At 41.6% G+C, this 22983-nt stretch overlaps 2 protein-coding genes across 2 annotated transcripts; one reads left to right on the top strand and one right to left on the bottom strand.

Moving 5' to 3' along the window:
• The first annotated feature begins 884 nt into the window (after positions 1–884).
• On the top strand, positions 885–8306 carry fam217ba (family with sequence similarity 217 member Ba). Its single transcript, XM_015967605.3, has 4 exons — positions 885–1410; positions 1507–1606; positions 1707–1771; positions 4454–8306. Exons 1-4 carry the CDS (start codon positions 1304–1306, stop codon positions 5892–5894), a joined length of 1713 nt encoding a protein of 570 aa, XP_015823091.3. The 5' UTR covers positions 885–1303; the 3' UTR covers positions 5895–8306.
• A 127-nt stretch (positions 8307–8433) lies between these two features.
• On the bottom strand, positions 8434–12672 carry ttll9 (tubulin tyrosine ligase-like family, member 9). The gene is made up of 14 exons (XM_070544652.1): positions 12495–12672; positions 11803–11840; positions 11628–11720; positions 11393–11504; positions 11124–11309; positions 10967–11035; positions 10791–10881; positions 10672–10712; positions 10495–10582; positions 9836–9894; positions 9557–9753; positions 9234–9347; positions 8749–8873; positions 8434–8612 (listed from the first exon to the last, which is right to left on the bottom strand). The coding sequence occupies exons 1-14, from the start codon at positions 12516–12518 to the stop codon at positions 8542–8544; spliced, it is 1308 nt and encodes a 435-aa protein (XP_070400753.1). The 5' UTR covers positions 12519–12672; the 3' UTR covers positions 8434–8541.
• Between the last annotated feature and the right edge of the window lie 10311 nt (positions 12673–22983).

Raw genomic sequence — 22983 nt, 5'->3', positions numbered from 1 at the left:
CTATTGTGTATAAAGTTTTTTAAATAGTTAGTTGCTTCTAAAAATGTTTAAGTTGATTTATATATCGTTACGTTCATAAACGTAGACGCCCCATTGGGCGCTGGAGAGCATAACAGAGTCGTCGCCATGTTGGGTGGGTCTCTTCACTCTCCAAGGTCAATGCAGTGTGGGCAATTATGCCCGTTTCTGTGCAGCCTACGGTTGCAATAACCTGCGTACTGTTGAAAACAGATCATGTGGAATTACAATAGACTTGTTTATGCTACCTGGTAGGATTTGATATTTTGATTTATTTTGTATAATTGTATGTATAATTCAGTTGTTGTGCTGTGCCTTGTGTCTGATTTTGTGAAAAAGTTCATTAAATGTGTTATTTAGTTGTGTTCGCACCTTCCTCAGCAGAAATGAATGCACTGGGGGCGAATGGATACCCATCTAAAATGGCTGCTGACTACTACGGCTGCTCCAATAGGCAGTGCCAGTCCACGGGGCGTCTGTCTTTGTAGGAAAGCGTAACCGCGTCTGCCACCACATTGGGTGGGTTCCTCACTCTCCAAACCGATAAACTATTGACCGTTTCTTGTTTACGTTTACATCAGCCAACACACTATTAAAAACACACAAGCTCGGACTTTTCTAACCTACCTGTTGTGATTTATTTTTATCATATATATTTTAATCATCCTACCATATCTGGTTTTGTGAAGAAAAAAAACATAATAACTTGTTTGTTTTTTTAAGTTGAGTAAACACCTTCCTCAATTATAAATACACTGTGGGCGAATTGGAGACCCATCCAAGCTGGCGGACAAATGCTACGCTAGCTCCGTAAAAGTCTGCGTCATTGTCTGCGTATACATATGGACTTCAAGTCCCATAATGCACTTCTTCCACTCGCTGGTACAGAAGCAGCGAGCCTCTGAGCAGTAGCAAGTAAACAAACCTACCTGACAGCCATAAGCGTCCGTGCTGCCTTTTACCGGGTTGAGCGTATGATGGCGAAAAGGATAGCGCTCGAAACCGACGAGGCTCTGTTGTCATAAGTTATTCAGCAAATAGCAAAATCGATTTTGAACAGCGAGGGAGGGTCTTCGAGGAAAACAGTGGGTCGTGTGTAAACCTGCAGCAGGACGCTGATAGAAGCTCGCATGATGCAGTGCAGCACTTCAGAGAAAATGGGTGATTTAAACCTGATTCTCGGAATCGAGTGTCTAAAAAGAGATGTGGGCTGGCTTCTTTAGCCACCGTGTGAGTTATAAATCATACTGGACTTAAAGACCACTTTCCCCGCAATATATGCGAGATGGGACCCATCATGCAGGAACGCACAGCAGCCACGACACTAAAGCGCGTCGTTTCCAAAGAGAAGATACGCGTTAAGAATGCCGAAAACAGCGGGTCAGTTGCCAGGTAAGGCCTTTTGTTTTTTAGTGACATCATGAAGGCGGGATGATGGTGTCGCAGGGGGACTGGCGTGATAAACAAACAACCATCTCGTTTCCACAGCGCTAAGAAGAGTAACAAGACGAAGAAAGCAGTGAGCCAGGTGAAAAAGGGCCTTCCGGGACCAGGTCAGGATAAGGACACAGCCACAGCATCGCAGAGGGTATGTGACTGGCACCTGATGAACCCAAGAGAGAAATCAATGAGAAAACATGTTATGCAAGATGTGCTGCAGAATGAGAATGGTGCTGGATGTTTTACAGGGTGCTCAGTCTAAAGGTGGCAGGTTGAAGTTGAGCTCTACACGCAGTACAAGTAAAGTCTCCAGGTAAGAGCTCGTGTGTGTGTGTGTGTGTGTGTGTGTGTGCATGTGCATGCAGGGATGGACATTAACTTCAAAACCAACCGGCCAGCCAGGCCGGTGACTCTGAAAATTTACCGGCCCCGCAGGTCAGCTGTCAAAACAAGTCAAAATAACAACTGAACCGTTTTAAATGTAATAAACCTTTATTTTGCACACATTCACAAACATAATAAACTTTTCTGTATATATTTACATATTTCCAACCAGCACTGTGTCAGTCTCTGGCACCATTGTGATGCAGGCTGAATATTTGGCTAGTGGTGGACTAGTATGTTACTCCACCTCAAAGTTCTTGTCAAGCTCGTCCTCATATTTCTTGCTCATCACGGAGAGCAAGCGGCCCTGACCCACGCACATGAAATCTTCCTCTGGCTCTGCGTCGTCCATCTCAGCAGCAGTGGAAGTCTTTCCATCCGTGAAATCAAGACGCCTTAGCCGTTGGACATCTTGAAACCATGTTTATGGCTGGCTTCGGGTCGAAGTTTTTAATGTCTGCCGACAGTAACAGCACCGACATGAGCTTGCCCACACTCTTCCCTGACAGGCTGGACCACCAGTCACTCTTTATCATTTTCACGTGGTTGAAACCTCTTTCACATTCAGCTGTAGATGCAGGCAGGGTCAGCAGCAGGTCCACAAGCTGATGGCAGTTAAACAGAATTAAATTTATTTTTAAATCAAAGATGACTTGCAGTGCATCTTTTCTGGTTCTTTTTTTCTCCATCGAACAATGAAATGGACAAAAACACATCGTTAAACAGATCAAACCCAGTATTTTGATAATTTGTTAAGCAAATAATACTTACTCGCACATCCAAGTGAAGTCTGTGTATGGCCTTCCTTTCTTTGAAAGTACGAAACAACTTTTCTAGTTTGTCTTGCTGTGCTTTCGTCATCGCCACTGGGGCCTTTGCAGCTGGCGACTCTCCTACCGTTGCTGTATTTGCAAGAGCATTCTTTTCTGCCTTCATGTGGCTCGCTGTTTTTTTGTGGTCTTTAACGTATTCTAGTTTGAATTTGTTTGTTCCTTCAACAAACTTGATTTTGTCGTCGCATACTTCCGGTATACAATGCAGTACATCACCTCCTCCGCTTTGCTGTACTCGAGCCATTCTCGGCGCCTCCAGTCTTCTTTAAACCACTAAGAATCATTCCACCTACGCACACGCTTCTCTGCTTCATACTGTTTCGAACGGTCTCACTTGTCCTCACCAGTTTTAAACCGTTTAGCCGGAGGTTTCATCAAGAAATCCCATCCCTGTGGTGACGCCATCTTCCTGCGTGTTTGTGTGTTTCTAGAGTGGTTCCACTCCGTCTTTTATAGTGAACTCGCCTCTAGTCACCTGAACCTGTGCAGGAATCAAAAACGGCAGCTTCCTACAGGGCGCGGCCATGATGTATCCCAACACTACTAAGAGTGGCCACAGGGGGAGGTGAAAGCCGGTGTGTAAATTACAAACAAAGCTTGGGCCTCACCCCGGCAGTAAGTCGTCAATTATTTACCGCTCGACGAGAAAATTTAGCGCCATTGGCGCTAGGGTGCTTTTAAAGGTCCACCCCTTGTGTTTGTGTGTGTGTGTGTAGATTGGTCCAAGTTTGTAAGAAGCCCTAAGCAGAATTTCACTTGAGGTCCAACTCACTATTACATCATTAAAGTTCATGCTTGATTTTGCATTTAACTGGCCTGGCAAGCCGTCCTATACGTGACAGTCTAGTCGCAATCCAATCTCAGTCATGGGGCGGGATCTACGGTTGTCCTTCAAACTGTCTCCGCATTCTATTGGACAACAAAAAACGTGTACTCACCGCTACCGATGTCAGTCAAACACTGTCAAAGAAGACACAAATACAACCGTTTTCTAAATGAAGGACTGAAGTACCTCTATCTGACAAATGAAGTGTAATTAGTCCAAAGTTGATACCAAAGCCATTTCAAATGAGTTGGCGCCATTTTTGTTTTGCTTAGTCGCACTAACATCTTGCCCACCAAAACAGAAAGTTCCTGGGTTGTGGTGGTTCTAATGAAGCGTAGCTAGACCGACACGCAGAGCAAAATCTTTCTGCTTCCATAACTGACGGTTTAGGTTTCTAGGGTAGCATTTAACACTAATGGTGAACTGGTGAAAAAATCCTTAGTCTTACAGGATTGCAGAAACTCCTTAATCATAAAAGTAAAAAAATAACTTCATTAAAGAATAACCCTCAGAACATTTTCCGTGGTAATGCTGTGGCCTTCCTGAGCTCAGAAGGTGATATGTCTTTATACAGCGCCTTCTAGAGTCCTATAGCCCCCCCAGATGCTTTACAACAAAACAGTCATTCACCCATGCTCACTCACATTCACATGCTGGTGGTGACTAGTTGCAATGGACTAACCAAGAGGCGGGGCTTATATACATGCTAGATGCCGCTTCCCTCTAACTAGCACGGACACTAGCAAGGACACGAGTCACACGACTGTTAGACTGAGCAGTAAATGGACCGGCAGCCCCTCTGGTTACAGGGCGGGCACTTACCTCCTCTGCCACCATCGCCCCCAATTAGATTCACGATTATGTTTGTCTATGTAATGAATGTCAGTAAAACTTTAATAAAGTAATCATTGCTTGTGCATCTGGTCTCCTTAATGCTTGTGTCTCGTTATAGTCCTGAAGAGGAAGGAGAGTTGAGATCTCAGCTACGCAAGCAGTCTTCTTGGCACAGGAAAGAAGAAAAACGAGAAAATCTACGAACGTCACAGTGCAGTGGTGAGCTCCCACAGAATCGTCAAGGGATGGGAACGAACCGCCGAGCCTTGTCTCTGCCGCTTTCTCCGATATCAGGGCTACGTCACTTGCCAGCTCAGCCCCTAACACACTCCCCGGCCCCCACCCCAGAGGGATTACAGCTGCACTACAATCCCAAGGATGAAGACACTGACAGTGCCAGTGATCTGTCAGATTCTGAGAGGCTGCCCGTCTTGCCTTCACCGTGTACTCCTTGCACGCCTCCTCATCTCAACCTCCGGGCAGAGATTATCAACACTAATGATCTTCTCCCAGATTTTCCAGGACCCCTTGGGACAGTGTGTGATGAAGTTGAGAGTCAAACACCAAACTACCATTATCCAGACTTTCTGCCTCCTCCATTCAACTGCTGGAGCCTGAGGCAGCTGGCTGTGTTTCTCCACACCGAGGGCCGCGGTGCCCCCAGGCCCAAACCTGTAGGGCCCTTGGAGAAATACCTGGAGAGGCTGCTGCAACTGGAGTGGCTCCAGATCCAAACAATGCAAGCAGAGAGCAGTCGTCTGCCTGGGAGCCGTCAAAGACCGCAGGGCTTCCCCTCTCAAAGTACTGCTCATCCAGCAAGGCCTCACACTGCCCCGCCTTCCAGACTCAACTCCCCCAAAGGGGTGCGGCACAGCTCCCGAGCCTTCCCATTTACACCTGTTAATAACCCACCATCGCCTGCCTCAGCCCAGCCCCAGCTCTCTCGCTTCCCAGTTTGTCCACACTGTCACATTCGCTACCCACTGTGCAACGGAAGCTGCTCTGCCTATGCATACCAATGCCACTCACGACTCAGTCCACTGCTCGAGCGCAAAGCTCGACCAGGTGCGGCAGCGAAGAGAAGCAGCAGCGAGACCAGAACGCCCTCTACAGAAGGTACGAGCCCTGGAGGACAAGGCGGAGGAGGGGCTCGGACACCAGTGAGCCCCTCAGCTGGAAGGAGTCATCTCAGGCACATACAAGCTGCAGGAAATGCTCGTAAACCGCCTCAAGAAAGTGGCACCAACCAAACCGACAGAGGTCAGGTGAGAAGGAGCCGTGTCAGAGCTCATTCTGAGACGGATGTTAAAAAGGATTCAGGAGGAACCAAAGCAGCAAGTGCAGAGAAACAGGGATATGCTGCACGCAAGAAGGAGATGATCACCCTTCAAAGAGAGGAGAGGGACTGTCAGAAGACTGAAGCAAGAGGTCAGGCCTCTAAAACTGCCATGAAAAGAGCTGCTAAAGTCCCAGCATTTCTCGGCAAAGCACCAGCTAGCAGTCATAGCGTACTCAAACAAAACAGCAAAACAAAAAATGTTCACTTTGTTGCAAAGTAACTCCTATATCCCCGAAGTATAGCGCTTTAGTTAGTGGTTACATGGATGTTAAACCAATGCTTGCTTTCTGTGTAGTCTGTTTAATACTAACATGATCTAACTTCTACAGCAGAATAATGAGTCTGAGGTGCACAGCCACCCTACAGCTGATGCCATTAGTGACTGAGTCGCTTTAAAGGAAATAAATACAGTTAACGATGTGTTTAATGCTAAATATACAGTAACAGGCCTAATGCTGAGCAGACATGAACATGAACTCGGCAAGAATTAATAAAACATTTTTTATGTGAACCGAACTTCATTGCACTTGCAGTCACCCTTCAATATTCTACGAAAAGTAGATCAAATCTAATGCTAAACAGCTTGAGCAAGTAACTAACATTGATGTTTAACACTCTGGTAATCCAAAACTCAGTTTTTGCTGTTTTAGTGGTACTTGAAGCTACAATCCTCTTTATTTTGTCCAACGGCACTATCCAGTGGCTGACAAATGTATTGCACCTTAAGGCACGGTTTCCACTTCCATATTTACGGCTGAAAGCAACGCCTCTTGTTCGTGAACTCACACCTCTAGCTGACAGAGCTAAAACGTTGTTTTAAAATAGCTATTCTCATGTTATGTTGTTTATTCATATATTTTAAAAACGTACTTGTCCATGAGAAACATCGTCAACTCTGCATCAACCTATGTACGTCCTCAAACGCTCAAGCATGCTCCATGATTGACTACTGTATGTAAGCAGTTGTCCAACGTTATTGGTTAATGCTTAATGGCGCTAAGTTCAAATTACATGGGGCTCTACAGGACGGGCTTTGCAAAAAAAGACATATTGCCTACTTTATTAGCCTGGCCAGCCAGACTCCTCCTCTGTTTAATTCTGCACAGAGGAAGAGTCTGGTAACTCTCCTATTCAAATATCCCCACCCCCTGAGACTTCTAACCGAGCCAATCCGTGCTGAGCAGCGTATGTCACACACCACAACGCTGAGTTTGTCATAAACAGGGCGACTGAAGCGGAGTTTGCTGCGGCTCTTTCCTCTGTTCTAACTGTCTTTAAAACCACAACAAGCAAAAGAGCTAAAAGCCATTCTTCTAAAAAAAAATGTTTGTGCTGTCGCCAGACGCCTTTTTTGACTACAGCTAAAAAACTACAGCGTCACGGACGACACACACTGCAACGCTCAGTGTCTCATAATCAACGAAGAGGCGGTGTTTGCTACGGCTCTTTCCTCTGTTCTAAATGACTTGAATGTCTTTAAAACCACCATAAGTAGAAGCGCTAAAAGTCTTTCTTCTGAAAAAAAAAACATAAATGTTTGTGCCGTTGCCAGACGCCTTTTTTTGTTTTTACTACAGCTAAAAAACTACAGCGCTGCATGGTACAGTCAGCAGTTCCGTCTTTTTTCTGATTGGTTATTTTTGAGCTGGCTAGTCCCGCCTCTCATGCCTCTCTGCCTTTGAGTATCCAGACGTACTCTGCTCAGTGCTGATTGGCTCGGTCAGAATTCTCAAGGGGTGGGGTTATTTGAATAGGAGAGTTACCAGACTTTCTCTGTGCAGAATTAAACAGAGGAAGAGTCTAGCAGGCCAAGCTGCTACTTATATCACAGTAAATTTTACGACCATCACTTTCATGGATTAAAAAGAAATCATACATAAATCCCGAAAGGGTGAAAATTCCAGATTGTAGCTTTAAAATGTTTAATTTTTTTTGTGTGTGCCTCGTGTTTAGAAAATACTTGTTAAGTTTAAGGATTTTCAGCAGAATTGGAGGCACTGCAGTGCCGTGTGAATTTTCTTTACATGTGCTAGGTTTTACGTTTTTGTTTACAAGGGCTTTTCATTATTGAACAGCTTGAATTGTAGTCCATGATATCTTGCTGTACTTTGCATTGAGCTGAGTTCGTCTTGTCGACTAAGATGGTGGATTGTTTGCTACGATTGTAAATGCATATTTTTCCAGTTTTTATATACCATAGTTATATTTATGAGAAGGGTTGTTGTTTACTTGTACATCTTTAAGTTTCCACTGTTACGCACTTAAAGAGAAATATTTAGTAAAAGAGTTGGACGTATTTTTTGTCTCCTGTGCTGTCATTTCATTGGTGTTTCTATAGTTGAAGATAGGCCGTAACATGACGACATTAGAAACATCACCTCTAAAATTCCATGGAAATTTAACAACTGTAGAAGTGTTTTAATTACTGGTTTATGTTTGTTGTATATGTGACGTAGTCTGACTGCCTCTACTAACCCCCATGTAAAATATCAAAGCCATACCTAAGGAGCTTGAATGGAGAGCCAAACTATCGGGAATGAGTACGGTATATCAATATGCACCCTGAAAGATTGTGATATTTTCTCAGTGTTTAGTATTTGTAAGGCATAATAAATGTTTTGCACACAATGAAGACTAGTCTTGTCATTATCATATCTTATTATTATATATTATTATTATCATATCAATGTTTGATGTGAGCAAATGTGCTAATTTCAAGCTTTGTTCAGGTTAAAATTGTGTCATAATCAGAAAACCAATTCAGGAGCAAGTAATAATGTATTTATTAGTGTTGCCTGGACAGTGTTGGTCGCTACGACAATCGTGTGTGCCACACTGACTGCTGGGGTTATGGAATATTGGTGTGTTTACATCTTCTTCTGAAATGGGAAGGGCTTTAGGAGCATGGAGAGCTGCTTCTCTCTGTCGTTCACACACCCTGGAAAAAAAAATCAATAAATTATTAGCACTATAACATTTCAGTATTTAGATATGGTCACATAATCAGGTCTCTTTCTAGGTGGAGGTAGAGGTTTTGCTACATCAAGCTTGCGGTAACTGCACTGATAGTTTACCTAAGTGAGTGTTGGCAGTGAAACATGAACTGCTAAACGTTTGCAGGTTGGCGTCCTCTCTGTAGACGGGCCCGTTGTTCCACATGAGATCAAAACCTCCCACTCTTTTTTCCTTACCAGTTAGTCTAATGAGAAAAACAATCAGCCATATCAGAGAACAGGTTCAGCTCTACATTCTCACATTTCCAGTATTCCAATTTTCTTAACCTTCCCACTGTCTTTATGGGTGACCCCACAAGGAAAGTTGACCATTGAGCAGGGTTGATGGTTTATCCTTTGAGGTCCATGTGGCAGGGGTGAGGTGGTGCTCACTCCTCACCCCTGCCACATTGGCCCAAGGGATAAACCATCAACCCTGCTCAATGGTCAACTTTCCTTGTGGGGTCACACCCATTAGGACAGTGGGAAGGTTAAAAAGCTGAAATTAATGAAAGCACAGACAGTATTTACATTTTGACAAGCACGTATTAGAAATAAACCCTTACCTCCCCTCCATATCAACAACATTCAGAGTGTCCTCCAGTAGTCTATACTTCATCTCGTAATCCTCTTTGCTACTGGGAGCGAGTGACGGGGAGGCATTTACCTCGATTAGCCACCTGAGAAGAGATGCAGGGTCATGTTCAGCAAACATTTACTTGGCCTTTTTGAGTTGACACTAGACCGGTTCAAAAGGACCAGAAAACTGCTGAGTAGAGGTTGCTGACATTTGCATTGCACACTTTCAAATTTAGTTAAGTCTGTAACCTAGAAAATCCTGCATGTTACAAGGAGAATATGTGTGCAGGAGGTGTGTGGATACACTTACGGTTTGAGGTTCTGGTCCAATAGTATGTCATAACCATAGAGCTCGAAGCAGTGTTTGTCATTTATAATGACCTTATGCACGCTCTGCAGGCTTCGAACAAAAATGTTATCTATCTCTTTAAAGAGGGTTTCAACCACCTCTCTGCCGTGCTTGGCCGTCAGGTACCGTCGAAGCTGCTGCAGCTGCCATTTACAGTCCTAGTCAAACAAATGGAAATCTGTAAAAGACTCAATCAGTCAAAGAGTGGTGGTAGACAGGGTATGTCAAGTTCTTACGTACTTTTTCAGGATTATAGTCAGGTGCTGTTTTTTGGACAGACACGTTGGTGAGATGCATGTCTAAAAAAGGCCAAAAGGAAATTTTTTTTAAATAATTAAAGAGCAAGTCAGCCTCAAATCAACTTTTTTTTGTTTTTGCTGTTAAACTATATAAATGAGTATCTAATCGTGCTGTAGACATGTGCAGTCAGTAATTTGGCACTTAAGTGCATCTTAGTAAAAATTGAAACGTTCTGCCTAAAACTGTCAGTGTTGTGCCGTCTTCAGGTAAAAACTCTGCACTACATTTGAATTAAAATCTGCCATTGCTGTTGGCTAAGGGGTTCACTATGACATTGGCTGGTACATTATGATGTCACAATGTTGTTGTGAGCCTGTGTGTATTGGTTAGTGGCTCCGCCTTCTTGGTCTGCCAGGCAACAGGATTTGTTGCATGTTTCAAACAGGAAGCGGGAGTGGAGTAAGACTCTGGTAGGGGTGACTTGCACCCCTACCAGAGTTTTACTCCACTCCCGCTTCCTGCAAAAAACATTGATTAGGGGGTGACTTGCTCTCTAAACAACAAAAAAACAAGACTTATGGAATACATCACATGCTACAAATGCAAAGCCAGACTTTTAAATAATAGGAATGTTTTCAAAGCCAGAACTGAAGGGATACGTTTGTCGTTGATGGTGCCGAGGAAAAAGCGAGTGTTTGAGAAGCGGGCAAAGCCATCTCGATACAGCCAGGCTTTCAAAGGAATGTACTAGAACAAAAAAAACATAAAACGTTAGTTTTATTATGCTATACTGAATTACATCTCGTTTAAAAATAGTAATTTATTAGCAAACATACTGATGTCACCAGGACATAAACTCTCAGATCAAATTTCCTTCCTGCAGGGACAAAAATAAACCTTGCAGTTTAATTTTAATCGCGACATATTTATATATTTGATTAATCCAGTTTATTACCATTAAGTAGGTAAGGGTTCTCTATGTAGCGTTGAGCTACATAGCTCTCCACATGTGCTGCATCCTTCTGTTCTTCTGTGTGGAAGCTGTCCTGTAAGCACCATCTGATTAAACAAAATGCATTTATAATGAATGTGTTCATCCATTTCATTCAATGGGAATATTAACCCCGATACCTTCTTCCAGTCCGTGACATCTTTCAATTTTCTAAAGAGGAAAATCCCTTTGCCTTGAGATTTTGCTGCCTAAACAAACACAACTGTGTGAAGATTTTTAGGTCTTTCAAACACAAAGAGGAAGGCGTTGTATAGCAGAGAGTCTACGTTGGCTCACCGGCTTCATGATCCAAGTGCTGCCAGGGTTTCTTTTGAATTCCTCCACAAATAGATGGTACTCACTGGGCAGTGCAAAGGTGCAGGGGAAAAAATCACATTCAGACGCCTCTGGGCGGCCAAAATCCTTTTCAAGGTTTTTCTGATACCTCTTCAGGTTTTTCACCATGAGATTTTTACGTGTCAGCTGTTATATAAAAGACAAAAGACAAGTTAGATGTTTGTTTTTATTACTGCGTTATGGTCATAACAGTCCAGAGTGAAACTTACTTCATAATGGTTTGGAAAGTGATTTATTCTGACATGTTCCCCCATGTAAATGTGGTCAAAATTTTCTCTGAGCCAGCCCACATCACACCAGTTAAAGTCCCACTCTTCATTGCTGTAAATGGGAGAAAATGTATCAAAATAGGCCTGATACACAACAAAGATGATGCTATGACATCTAACTATTAATTACACATTTGCACCTTTCTGAAAAGCCTTTATTACACCATAAACTCACTCTTTGACTTCCATCCAATTTGGTCTTTGGTGAAGAACATCTTTTATGGTGCTGACTGCACCACACTTGAAATGCACACAGTGTCTTCCTTCCCTGAGAAGTCACAGTAACATTCACTGATAGCAATGTTCCATTTATTGACTCATAGGTTAGAAATTTTAAGAATGACACCTACCGTTCCTCACCTTTACCATTGTCTTTGAATGCAGATGCCTGTAATTTAGGTAAAGTTAACAAATGAGGATTTATTAATTAAGAAATGCTGCTCAAATGTTGTGCATGAGAGTAATCAAGAATTACTTCCAAATCAATTCTATTATATTTATATATTTTCTTTAACTGCATCATTAAGAGAAAAATAATATTCTTATAGCACTGGCTTCATAAGATTTTCCTTTATACTGCCAAAATGGACCAAATCTTTATCAATCAGTCCATCTGACAATGTATGCAGGATTAAAGGAAGCAAATTCACAGTTGATGATAAATACATTTATAATTTATTGTCAAATAAAAAAATCTCATGAAGAATTAAGAAATGAACGGAGAAAAGGAATCGACGCAATAAAAAAAGAAAGCAGGGATTTGAATCAAGTGCCTTTAAATTCATTATTTTGCATGTTGTTTTTAATAACACATAAAATGTAAACAATCATAAGTTTCTTATTTGTTTCGTTGCAAACTGCAGCCAATTGGGCTACTGTAGGTGTTGAATATAAAGTAATCTTTCACACATTTAATGAATTTCTAGCATATATCTTAAACTTGAAGACTGGATTTTACATTAATACGATCATGATCTAATTCAAATAAAACAGTATGTAGCAAACTTAGCTCATTTAACGGCTGTTGTCATAAACCTCTGACCTTATTTGTCTTGTACTTTGACATAGCTGCGCTCCAAAAACAGCAGAAAGTTGTGAAAATGTAGTTTCTGTTGAAATATATTTAAAACCACAATTACAGCTAGCAAGACAACTCCAAGTTAGCAAGGACATCTGTAAGTTTACAACTGTTGTCATGGTAACCTCGATTCACAGGAAGGAGGAAAGTTGTCCAAGTTAGCTTTCCGTATCTTAGTAAATCGAGTCAGAAATGTGTTCAACAGCAACAATAAAAAAAGAAGACTACTGATTCATTTTAAAAGGACACAAACGCGCATTTCTAAATGTTCACAATAAAACACCCGGAAAATTACTGCAACTAGTATTATTATTCCGTGAATTGCACTTCCTCACTGTCAGCCCTCAATTGTACCACCAATAACCACATGATGGCGCCAAAACCCAATACGATTGAAAACAACGGTGTCTTATTTTGATCAAACATTTTGCAGACTTATATTTTTTCCTTACATTCCTTTTTGGAATAATGTAACTATAAAAATAATCTGTGCATACAATAAAAAAAAACAAATACAATACTACAATCTCTCAGCAGAACTGTAAATAGAAAAAGGATGTTAAAAAAATTGAAAATTATTAAAAACTTTTTACCCATCTCCCAAATAGAACAGGGAAATCTAGGGAAGCTGACACGGTGGCCTGTTTGCTGCATTCATTTTGCAACAATTAATGACAAATCATGCCCTATGGGGAAAAAGTTCAGTGATTTTATGTGGCAAAGTTTGTGTAAAAACAACTGTTAGAAAAAATATTTGTGGTTAATTTATTATTCTTGCCTCAATATTTTTAGTTTTAGACTCATTGAAGAAAAACATGTTGTTCAACCACAACACAAAAATACCCTGACCACTATTTTCAGTCTGTTTGTCTTCACACACGAAAAAATAAAATCATAATAAAAAATGGGGGAAACGGAAAAATTTAGATTAAAAAATGTGAAGGAAGAATCATCCCAAGAAAGACAGAATTGGTAGAAACAGCAGCACGAAGAGAAGGTAGTCAGGAAGAATCAGCAGCCTGAACAGGTGAGTTTCCAGCTGCTTTTTGAAGGAGACCACTGAGTCCTCTGATCTCACAACACATTCTCACACCCAAGGCGTCAAAATGTTTATGTTTATGTTTATGTGCTTAGCAGACGCTTTTACCCAAAGCGACTTACAATTTGAGACTTGGTCACACGCGTCATATTTTGATGCCTTGGGTGTGAGAATGTGTTGGATCTCAGACTTAATGGGAGACAGTTCCAGAGTGTGGAGGCCACAGGAGCAAATTATCTGTCATCTTTAGGGAACCAGCTCCTCTGGGACACAGATGAAGATCCCAGTCTTGCCTTCATTCAGCTGTAGAAAGTTCTCAGCCATCCAGTTTTTAATGAAGCCTAAGCAGGTGTGCAACAGCTGCAGCTCAGGCATCTCACGGGTCTTAAAGGAGATGTACAGTTACAACCTAAGCCATAAAAAATCATCCACACGAAGAATGTGACATAAACAATGAGAAAAGTTCATAATTAAGATGTCTTAAAATGGAATTTCAATGTGTGTGAGGCCTTCTACCACACGGCTTTCACAGCGTGAGGGCTTCAGCATCTGAGGCACAACCCCTGCCTGAAAACCTCCCTGCTGCTAATATAAGCAAATACATTTAGTGATTTATTTTTATGTTATTTCATGAAATTTACAGCCACAGTGTGGCTTGAAGAGCAAATCTTCTATCATGCAGCTGTCATGCTGGAATTTGTTTGGAACTGCTCTTTTTTTAACGATGGTGAAGAAGGCAAACCGAAAAAGGTGTTGAGACAATTATAACTCCAAACGGAACAAAAATTATTTAAAAGGTAAATAAAATTGCAAATTGTTCATTAAACTAGATCTTAGTCACTAATAAGAAGCCGGAGCAGTTGATTCATGTTACATTCCTGCTTCATCCTGTTCACTTTTAATTTAAACCACCATAACAAGCTCTTCTGTGTTTTCTAGGAGACATTTAATTCCTTAAAACGTTTGCAAATCCTTTTCAATTCACTGAACCTCAGGTGCCTTTCAGAGGCCGACCTCTCAGCGATCTGCTTTTGTCTCCATGGAGGATTCGAAGGTTTGGCACTCAGCCTGGAAACGGCTGTCTGTAGCAAAAGCTGTACATCTTACGCAAAGAATTTTGGCTAACCACTTATCCTTATGCAACATGAAAAAACAACTCAAGCATCCTGGAATGAAAATTGTTTTTTCGGATCAACCCACAACGAGTTTGTCTCTTTCGAACATTTTTTTTCAGAAAAATCAAATCTCATCATTATTGTCCCATTTAAATAGTAATTTTCATTACTGAAGTTTGTTTTTAAAATTTTCGGTGTTTGGTCTTGGCCGACGATGCTGGCTCTGGTTTTGCATAAATCTCTGCTGTGGAGAATCCCTCAGGTCATCCACTCTCCAAAAGGTGATAGACATCAGTCCTGCTCCTCAGCAGCTCACCACAAACCAGGAAATATGTGGGATCCAGCACTTGAGCTGGAAGACATGTTGATTTTAGCGTTTTTGTTCTCACCTGGAAAGTCTGTTCAGTTTACATAGAAAGTTCAGCTTCAGTACACGTTATTGTGAAGTATGTTGGTTTAAACTCTTTAGATTGAGAAGGAAAGATGAGAAGGGGTAAACTAAAGTGCTGTGGCTTGCAGATTAGCAAAACTGTCTTTCCTTTTATTTAAAACCATATTGGATTCATTTAGGGTTCAGAGCAGCTGATCTGCAGTTCTGAACACAGCCAGCATTGGAGTGAAGCAACGGATCAGTGCAGCACGATGCCACCTGCCGTGCGACATCACTTCATCATTTTCATATCAAGATGCTTACATAGCTGCAGCTTTTAATATGCCAGGCCACCTGTTTATTGCTTCTCTGCTCTGTTCCTCAGTAGCGACAGGAGTAATTAGCGTGCAGATCCCCAGGCTCAGCACACAAATATGCTTTGTAATAAAACATAATAAGAAGCCCAGAAAAACAAGTCAAAGCAATGGCTGGGAAAACTTCTGAAAGGTATTGCATTCCCTAAAGTCTCCCAGTGCATGAGTGAGTTTGCTACACAGAGATTTCCTGTGCTGAAAGGACAAATACAATCAACACCTCGCAAAGGCAAAAGAAAAAAAAACAGGTTTGAGGGAAAGTGAACACAGAGTACTTGTTTACTGAGAAAGTATAGGTCTAAACTATGAGTCAGAACGGGGAGGAGTATTAAAGTTACAGAAATGCAATACGATTTGGAAAACTAAATGGCATAAATGAAAATTACCGAAAAATTAACGAGCTGTCGAGGAATATTGGCCTGATCCCGGAGCTCAGAGAAGGTTTGCACCGCCCTGTGAATTCAGAGAATCAAATAATTGTGGAGATGAATCGTAAGCTTGGGACTTTGGCGGAGATTCATTCTTTGGCACAAAAGATGGATGCCATCAAGGAGAGAGTGGACGAATCAGCACGTATTGGGATAGATTAACGTCCATTATTGGGATTTTGAGAGGTTGAGGACCAACAAACTGTAAGACAGAGAGGAAATTATCTCTGTCTGGCTCCAAAACAGTTTCTAATCGGAATCTGGCGCCCTTGAGCCTACAAGGTTCCAATGAAAACTCCCCCCTCAGAAGATATGTGGAATGTGCCGTCGCTATGGCAACTCAACTCAACTGCTCCTTTCCCAGCCTGGGCAGGACTGCGGGAAGGCCGCTGAAACGTTCCAGGGTCACTGCAACCCTCCAACCCTCAGTGCTCCTCCCCCTATCCACACTGAGGTGACATGCGCTGCTTATCGTGGCTGCAGGAACTGAAGTAGGGATAGTCCCAACCCACCACCCCACCTAGTGGACACTTATGTTGTGATGTCTGAAGTCTGTTGCATATATGTTTGAGGGTTTTTTTGCAGAGCAAAGCTGCCCTCCTGGTGGGAGGGTAACTCTGAAGTGCCTTTTTTTCCCTCCACCTGAACCAACCCTCATGTAACCCTCTTATCTCTATTAAGGTAGCACGACTCAGGGTTGCAAATGACCAAAGTCACCAATTCTTGTCATATGTCTTGCCCATGTATGTCTGATCTCCGAATTGTGTGTCCTGAAACACTAATTTCCCTCTGGGATTGATAAAGTATCTTTGATTGATTGAGTGATAAAAGATAAACATTTAAGCACTGAAATATCTCACTGCAGAAACAAAGTAGAAGAGGTTAAAAGTGTTCAACACTCGTTTAATTAATACGTTTACAGTGATCTCTTGAATGCCTTGTAAGTCATACTCGGGGGAACAAAAGCTCAGGGGCCTCATTTATCAAGCTTGCTTACGCACAAAACGGGGTAGGAAAACTGGGTAAGCAACTTTCCACGCAAACTTTGGGATTTATGAAAGAAAACTTAGCATAAAAATGTACACAACTTTAAGTTGTGTACACACGCACAAACACGCACGTGTACACACACATGCGCGCAGACTCACGCACACACACGCACGCACACACACACACACACACACACACACACACACACACACACACACACACACACACACACACACACACACACACACACACACACACACACACAGCCTGAAGCGCAGAATACGGAATGCAGAATATCAGCAGGGGGACAGATTGAGACAGAATGTCATGCGTCTGTGACAGTGTGTGTGTCCTGTCACTGTGACCTGATTGATGATCCGCCCTGGCTAGATGTACAGGGGAGATCTCTGTTTGGCTGATTGGTTAGCACGCGTGACTTTCACCCAGGAGTCTGGGGATTGAATCCCGGTTGGACCATTTTATTTATATACGCCACAGATCTCTCTGAAGAACTCACAACATTGGCGGCTTCAGCAACACTGTGCCACTCCGTGGATTTCTCTTATTTGTTTTGCAAAAGCACTTCCTTTCATTTCTCCACCTCACCCACAGGTACCTCAATTTCTGCTTCTGTGAAATTGCGCTTCCTTGATCTGCCTTGATCTACGGTCGCCATCGTCATTGGCAGAGCGCTGCAAAAGCAGGCTTATGTATATGTATGAGATTCACAAGGCACTTTGCATTGACTATTTATGGCAGAAAGTGGGCATGGTGAGGGCGGGATGTGACTAAAATGCAGCTGAGAAACATTCTCGTTAGTCTCTTATGAAGCGGAGATTGCGTGCAGCTGTGCATACTCGATGTTTGATAGATCACAAACCTACTTGGCGTAAGTACTTTTTTTTTTTTGCTGAACTTAAGTACGGTTTTAGTAAGGATTCTACTCAATTTTTAATAAATGAGACCTCTGGTGTATTGTTTCAATAATTAGCAGAATGCCACTTCAGAGGAGAGCTTAACACAGTAGGATTGGAGTCTTATTTCCTGATATTTGGACATCTCACCTCGAATTGGCTAGCAGCAGCACAACTCTACCACTGACTGCAACGTTGATGCTTTATCTCCACAAATAACACAATGCTGGCGGAGTTCTGCTGTGTGACGGTGTTGCTAATGCTAATGGTTAGCTTCCACTAGTCGAGATGTTCACTGCCATTTCCTGGACCCTAAAACAACAACAGCCTTCTCCATCGTGAGTCAAAATGAGTGAGTACATCAATGTGACGTGACAGAGTGATGTAATGATCTGTAGTTGTATTTTTAAATATTATAATCAGAAGTGGTTGTTTTTATCATCAGGGAGTTTACTTAAACACTCTGTATTGACTGAGAGACAAGAAAAGAGAGAGTTGGGATCGTTTAAGAATCTTTAATTTCTATAATTATACATTCTTACAATCTACCAGGACTATCTCAATGATGGATGCATATGGATTTGGATGTTTCATGTTGGTGTGTGTGTGTGTGTGTGTGTGTGTGTTGTTCAGAATCTCTAGGCTGACGTAGCAAATCTGGTTGTTATGACTAGGCTACCACGAGGCTTCAGAAGCTGATGACAAGAGCCGGCATTTTGTGCCGTGACCACGTACCCTGTGGAGCCTCCCGTGTAGATCAGGAAATGCCAGGTCCTCGGACCCTCGGATGTACCGGAGCTGGTGAAACAGCGGTCGCAGCACTACAAAGCCCGTCTGTGGGTCGACTCTGGTAGCAGTCGGCAGGCGTCAGCAAGTTCACTCTTATTTTGAAGGAATGTCGTCTTGTTGTTGAAACAACGGAAATCTCCAGCTTGACAGTTATCAGCTTAAAATAGGAAAGTACAGCTGGCCAGCCTGTAACTTTCTTAATGATGACGATGGAAATCCTTAGGACCTCCAATTGAACAGAACTGAGGTTAAAATGGAACTGAGTATAAAATGGCGTTGCCTTGTTTTATATCTCCCAGTTGTTTATAAATCTTAGTAAACCGGATTGGACAACTTAAGTAAACAACCCAGATTCTCTCTACGACAGACGAAAGTTCTGATTGGTTGAAAATGTGTCATGCGTTTCCATGGTAATGTAGATCAGTCTGTCTGGTGCAGTCCTGTTTATTCATTAAACACATAACTCATGACATCTTTATTTCACAGATCATTCACCTGATTATTAATGATCAACATATGCTCTGATTAGCTTTATCACGAATAAAGGACTTTGATTAATTAATGGAAAGCGTTCTTCTTCTCTTCTTCTGTCTCTTCTCCTGGAATGTAAACATACTGAAACAAGCGTCCGACCTTGGCGATGTTACTGTGTGAAGGGGCAGCTGTTAAGGGCAGACAATTATAATATTCATAACGCTACAGTGACGTGGATCTGTCAGGACTTTCAAATCCCAGAGTTTCACCTCCTATTTCCTATCAGGAACTAATGCAGGAGATAGGTGTAGGAGACTATTGCCATGTTCAACCTGCATGAAAAACTCAGTGACCAATTATAATCAGAAATAATCATTAAAAAATGTTTTTACAGTGTTCTACACATTTGAATTAGGTAGTTTTACAACCTTGGCTTATTTTTATTGTCCTAATTAGCAACGTCAAAATAAGTTATTCATAGAGATTTGGTTTCATGCTGGTATTTTACTTTGACTCCCCCACTTATGGTAACACACACACACACACACACACACACACACACACACACACACACACACACACACACACACACACACACACACACACACACACACACACACACACACACACACACACACACTGGGAGACCACTAAACCACACTCTGTCAGCTTTGTGATAGCTTTCTGTCTTCACAATTCTGGTCAGGAGAAAGAAAACATAATATGGTCTCAATTTATCTGGAATTTTCCCTGTTTCCCAGTTGGGGATTATGCCAGAGGACTTGGGTATGGCACAGGAAAACCTTCGCCTTAGGGAATTTGGGAGGGAACCAGAGGGCATTCACGAGTCAGGAGGATTTGGCTCCTGTGGATGCATCAATAGCAGAGTATACTTTCAGGACACTTAATGTATGTAATCCAGAAGGATTGGGAAAGTACATTATTTGGAAATTGGTGGGGTATTATGCTAACAGGCGGAAATATTTCCATAAGCGTGTCTTTTTGTTGTACAAGGATGTGCATTTCTTTTGCTTATGCTTTCAGTTTTTTTTTCAAAAGTGAAACACAGCACAGTCAGACACACTTAATGTCTGATTAGTTCAGAATGGTTTCCTTTTATAATCGGTTGCAGGCTGATATTTGAGAGTAATAATCCCCAAAGGAGCCACATAACTGGAGGGAAATTGGAGTTGGAGGTTCAGTGAGCCGAGTTTGTTTTTATAGCTCTGATCTGAGCATGAATCTAGGTTCCACCCCTACCTCCCATTCATTGTTCCTACCTTCCATTCATTTAATAAGGTGTCCTAACTCCACTTCTCTGATTATTTCATGCAATTGTAGGAAACTAATCACAGATTTTATTTTTTTTTACGTTTGATAAAGTGATGTATAATTTAAAACCGGTAAATCAGCCCATCATCCACAGCACAGCTGTGATTCATACGCCAAGGCTGGGACAGGAAGTGCTTCTTCATCTAAATGTCTGTTTTAAACCCAGGTGCAGATGAGTCACTGGCTTCTTGACAGCTGAAGCTCACAGTTAACAAAAATACTCATCTTTTATTGAGCCTGCACTTGATCACCGTCCTGTCACTTCCTCTAGATGTTATGATGTAAATCAATCAAACGTTGTCTTGGCTGTGCATTTATGGTCAGCACTAACACCTGACTCAGGAGACAATTCCTGTCCTTACTGGGTAGCTTCAGAGCTCTGCAGGTCATAACTGTGATAGAATATTACCCTCTTAAGGTTACACTAGTAAACACTAGCCAATATAAGATTTAAAGGTGTGGTTCACTGAGACAAAAACATTTTTTAATGGTTATTTCTGATTATAATCGGTCACTCTGAATTTTTCATGCAGGCTGAACATGAAAATAGTCTCCTACACCTATCTCCTGCTTTAGCTTCTTATAGAAAAAAGACTGTGAAACCTGACAGATCTACGTCACGCTGTCACATAACATTCATGTACTCACCAATCTTGACTTGCGACGGGGAAGGCTGTTGTTGATTAAAGTCCAGCAAACAGCACACAACGCTCTGACTTTTAAAAGCTAACTGTTAGCATTAGCAACACCATCTCACAGAAAAAGGCCTCCAGGCTTGTGTTTTTTGCAAGATAAAACATCCATGTCACAAGTCAATGGTAGAGCTGTTGTCCAATCCAAGGAGAGATGTCTAAATAACAGGAAAAAAGACTCCAAATCCAGCAGACTTTTTGGGCTTTTCTTGCCCTGAATAGAGCTTGAAAGGCGTACATTTCTACAACAGACCACTGTGAATGCATTGATTAAACAAGTTTCCCACACTTTTAATAAAAATGTATCAAATTGCTATGGGCTCGACACACGAGAGGCGGCATCACATCTCCTCCATTCATTTTCAATCAAGACAAAGCAATGATCGCGGGCCTTTCTCCTGCAAAGTGACATGCTAAAAATCTGCATGCGAAAAAATACACAGATTCTTTCCCCTATCTAATATTTCTAACATCACAACTACTATTTATTAAAGGTGCAGTATGTAAGAATATAGTGAGCATTTTATTGTGATAAAATCCCAAAAGAGTCTAATGTTTCAGTCATTTTGGAAGGAAGGTCATACTGAAACATGTTTCATATCCAGGCGGCTGCTGGGGTTGTCAGTTTCTCTCCTTTCAAAACAAAGGAAGGAGAGATGTAACTACTGTTTACCATAAGTGAGAGTGGGGTTGCCGTGTGTCCTGTGAGCTAATACTGCAGCGTACTGACAATTATAATTTGACGACAGCCGGCAAAAAGGTTCAGAGATGTTTAAAAGTGATTACAGTAATCATATTTTACCACAGGATGTCATTTTTACTTCTTCTCTACATAATGCACCTTTAAAATAGACTTAAGACCAGGTAACGGATGTCATTTTTACTTCTTCTCTACATAATGCACCTTTAAAATAGACTTAAGACCAGGTAACCTTTTATTGAGTTTGTGGAATACAAATACATGTAAATTTGTATGTAAGTAAATTACATTAAGTCTAGTTCCAGTGTATACTGATGTGGCTTTAAAGATGCATTTTTGGAGTTAACTTTATTAAAAAATAAATAGTAAATTTCAGCTATTGTGCAAGAATAAACATATGCAATTTATCTGAAGTCAGAATCTATTCATTTTACATGGATGTAATACCACAGTAGCTTCCATTTTGAAAGAATACAGACCCAAAATCAACCCTTTCCAGCAAATTAAATGTGACTATTGGTTCAAAGAATATGTGCCAGTTTTCTGTCAGCTAAACAATCTAAACTGAGTTTTTTCTGTAAACAATGCCCGGAGAGCCTCATCCGAGACTAAACAGACCCCCTACACACACACACACACACGCACGCACGCACGCACGCACGCACGCACACACACACACACACACACACACACACACACACACACACCAGAAACATGAACTGAAAACTCAATTACTTCAAACCAAGTCTGATATGTAACAAGAGAACTTCAGACTTCTGCACATGCCAACATATATTTAGCCTTAAACCATTTTTATTGCTCACAATTTAGTGAAATTCTCAGAAATGAAACATTGGATGTACGTCTACCTTTCAGTGTTGACTCAGTTCAATCCTGCTGCGGCTGACTGACCTTATCAAACACACCAATAACTGTCTGTTTAGCAAACAATAAGTTAATGTTTGGTGTACTTAAGAGTAATCCCAAATATATTATATGCATGTTACACTTTGAACATTATACGGCTGCACCTCTTTTGCACAGACTTGACTGCAGACTTGGTCTTTATTTGCTAACCCCTTTTGCCACACCTTAGGGTAATTACATGAACTCATAACGTGCACAGTTAATATATTAAGATGAAAACTATTTGGTGCTGAGTGTGAGGCATTCTCTTGCTTCACATGCTCTGCAGCCTGCTGCATGGAACACAGAACTGTTAGGGGAGGTGTGGGG

The sequence above is a fragment of the Nothobranchius furzeri genome, chromosome 15 (genome assembly GCF_043380555.1).
Source record: "Nothobranchius furzeri strain GRZ-AD chromosome 15, NfurGRZ-RIMD1, whole genome shotgun sequence".
Lineage (NCBI taxonomy): Eukaryota > Metazoa > Chordata > Actinopteri > Cyprinodontiformes > Nothobranchiidae > Nothobranchius > Nothobranchius furzeri.
This window is presented reverse-complemented; position numbering and strand designations above follow the sequence as displayed.

Bases quoted from the DNA above. Each gene is read 5' to 3' on its own strand.
- fam217ba (XM_015967605.3), top strand. From the start codon at position 1,304: ATGGGACCCATCATGCAGGAACGCACAGCAGCCACGACACTAAAGCGC. The intron at 1,411-1,506 runs GTAAGGCCTTTT...TCGTTTCCACAG, and splicing joins AACAGCGGGTCAGTTGCCAG to CGCTAAGAAGAGTAACAAGA. The intron at 1,607-1,706 runs GTATGTGACTGG...GATGTTTTACAG, and splicing joins CAGCCACAGCATCGCAGAGG to GGTGCTCAGTCTAAAGGTGG.
- ttll9 (XM_070544652.1), bottom strand. From the start codon at position 12,518: ATGTCAAAGTACAAGACAAATAAG. The intron at 10,882-10,966 runs GTATCGGGGTTA...TGGTGCTTACAG, and splicing joins ATGTCACGGACTGGAAGAAG to GACAGCTTCCACACAGAAGA. The intron at 10,713-10,790 runs GTAATAAACTGG...TTGTCCCTGCAG, and splicing joins GAACCCTTACCTACTTAATG to GAAGGAAATTTGATCTGAGA.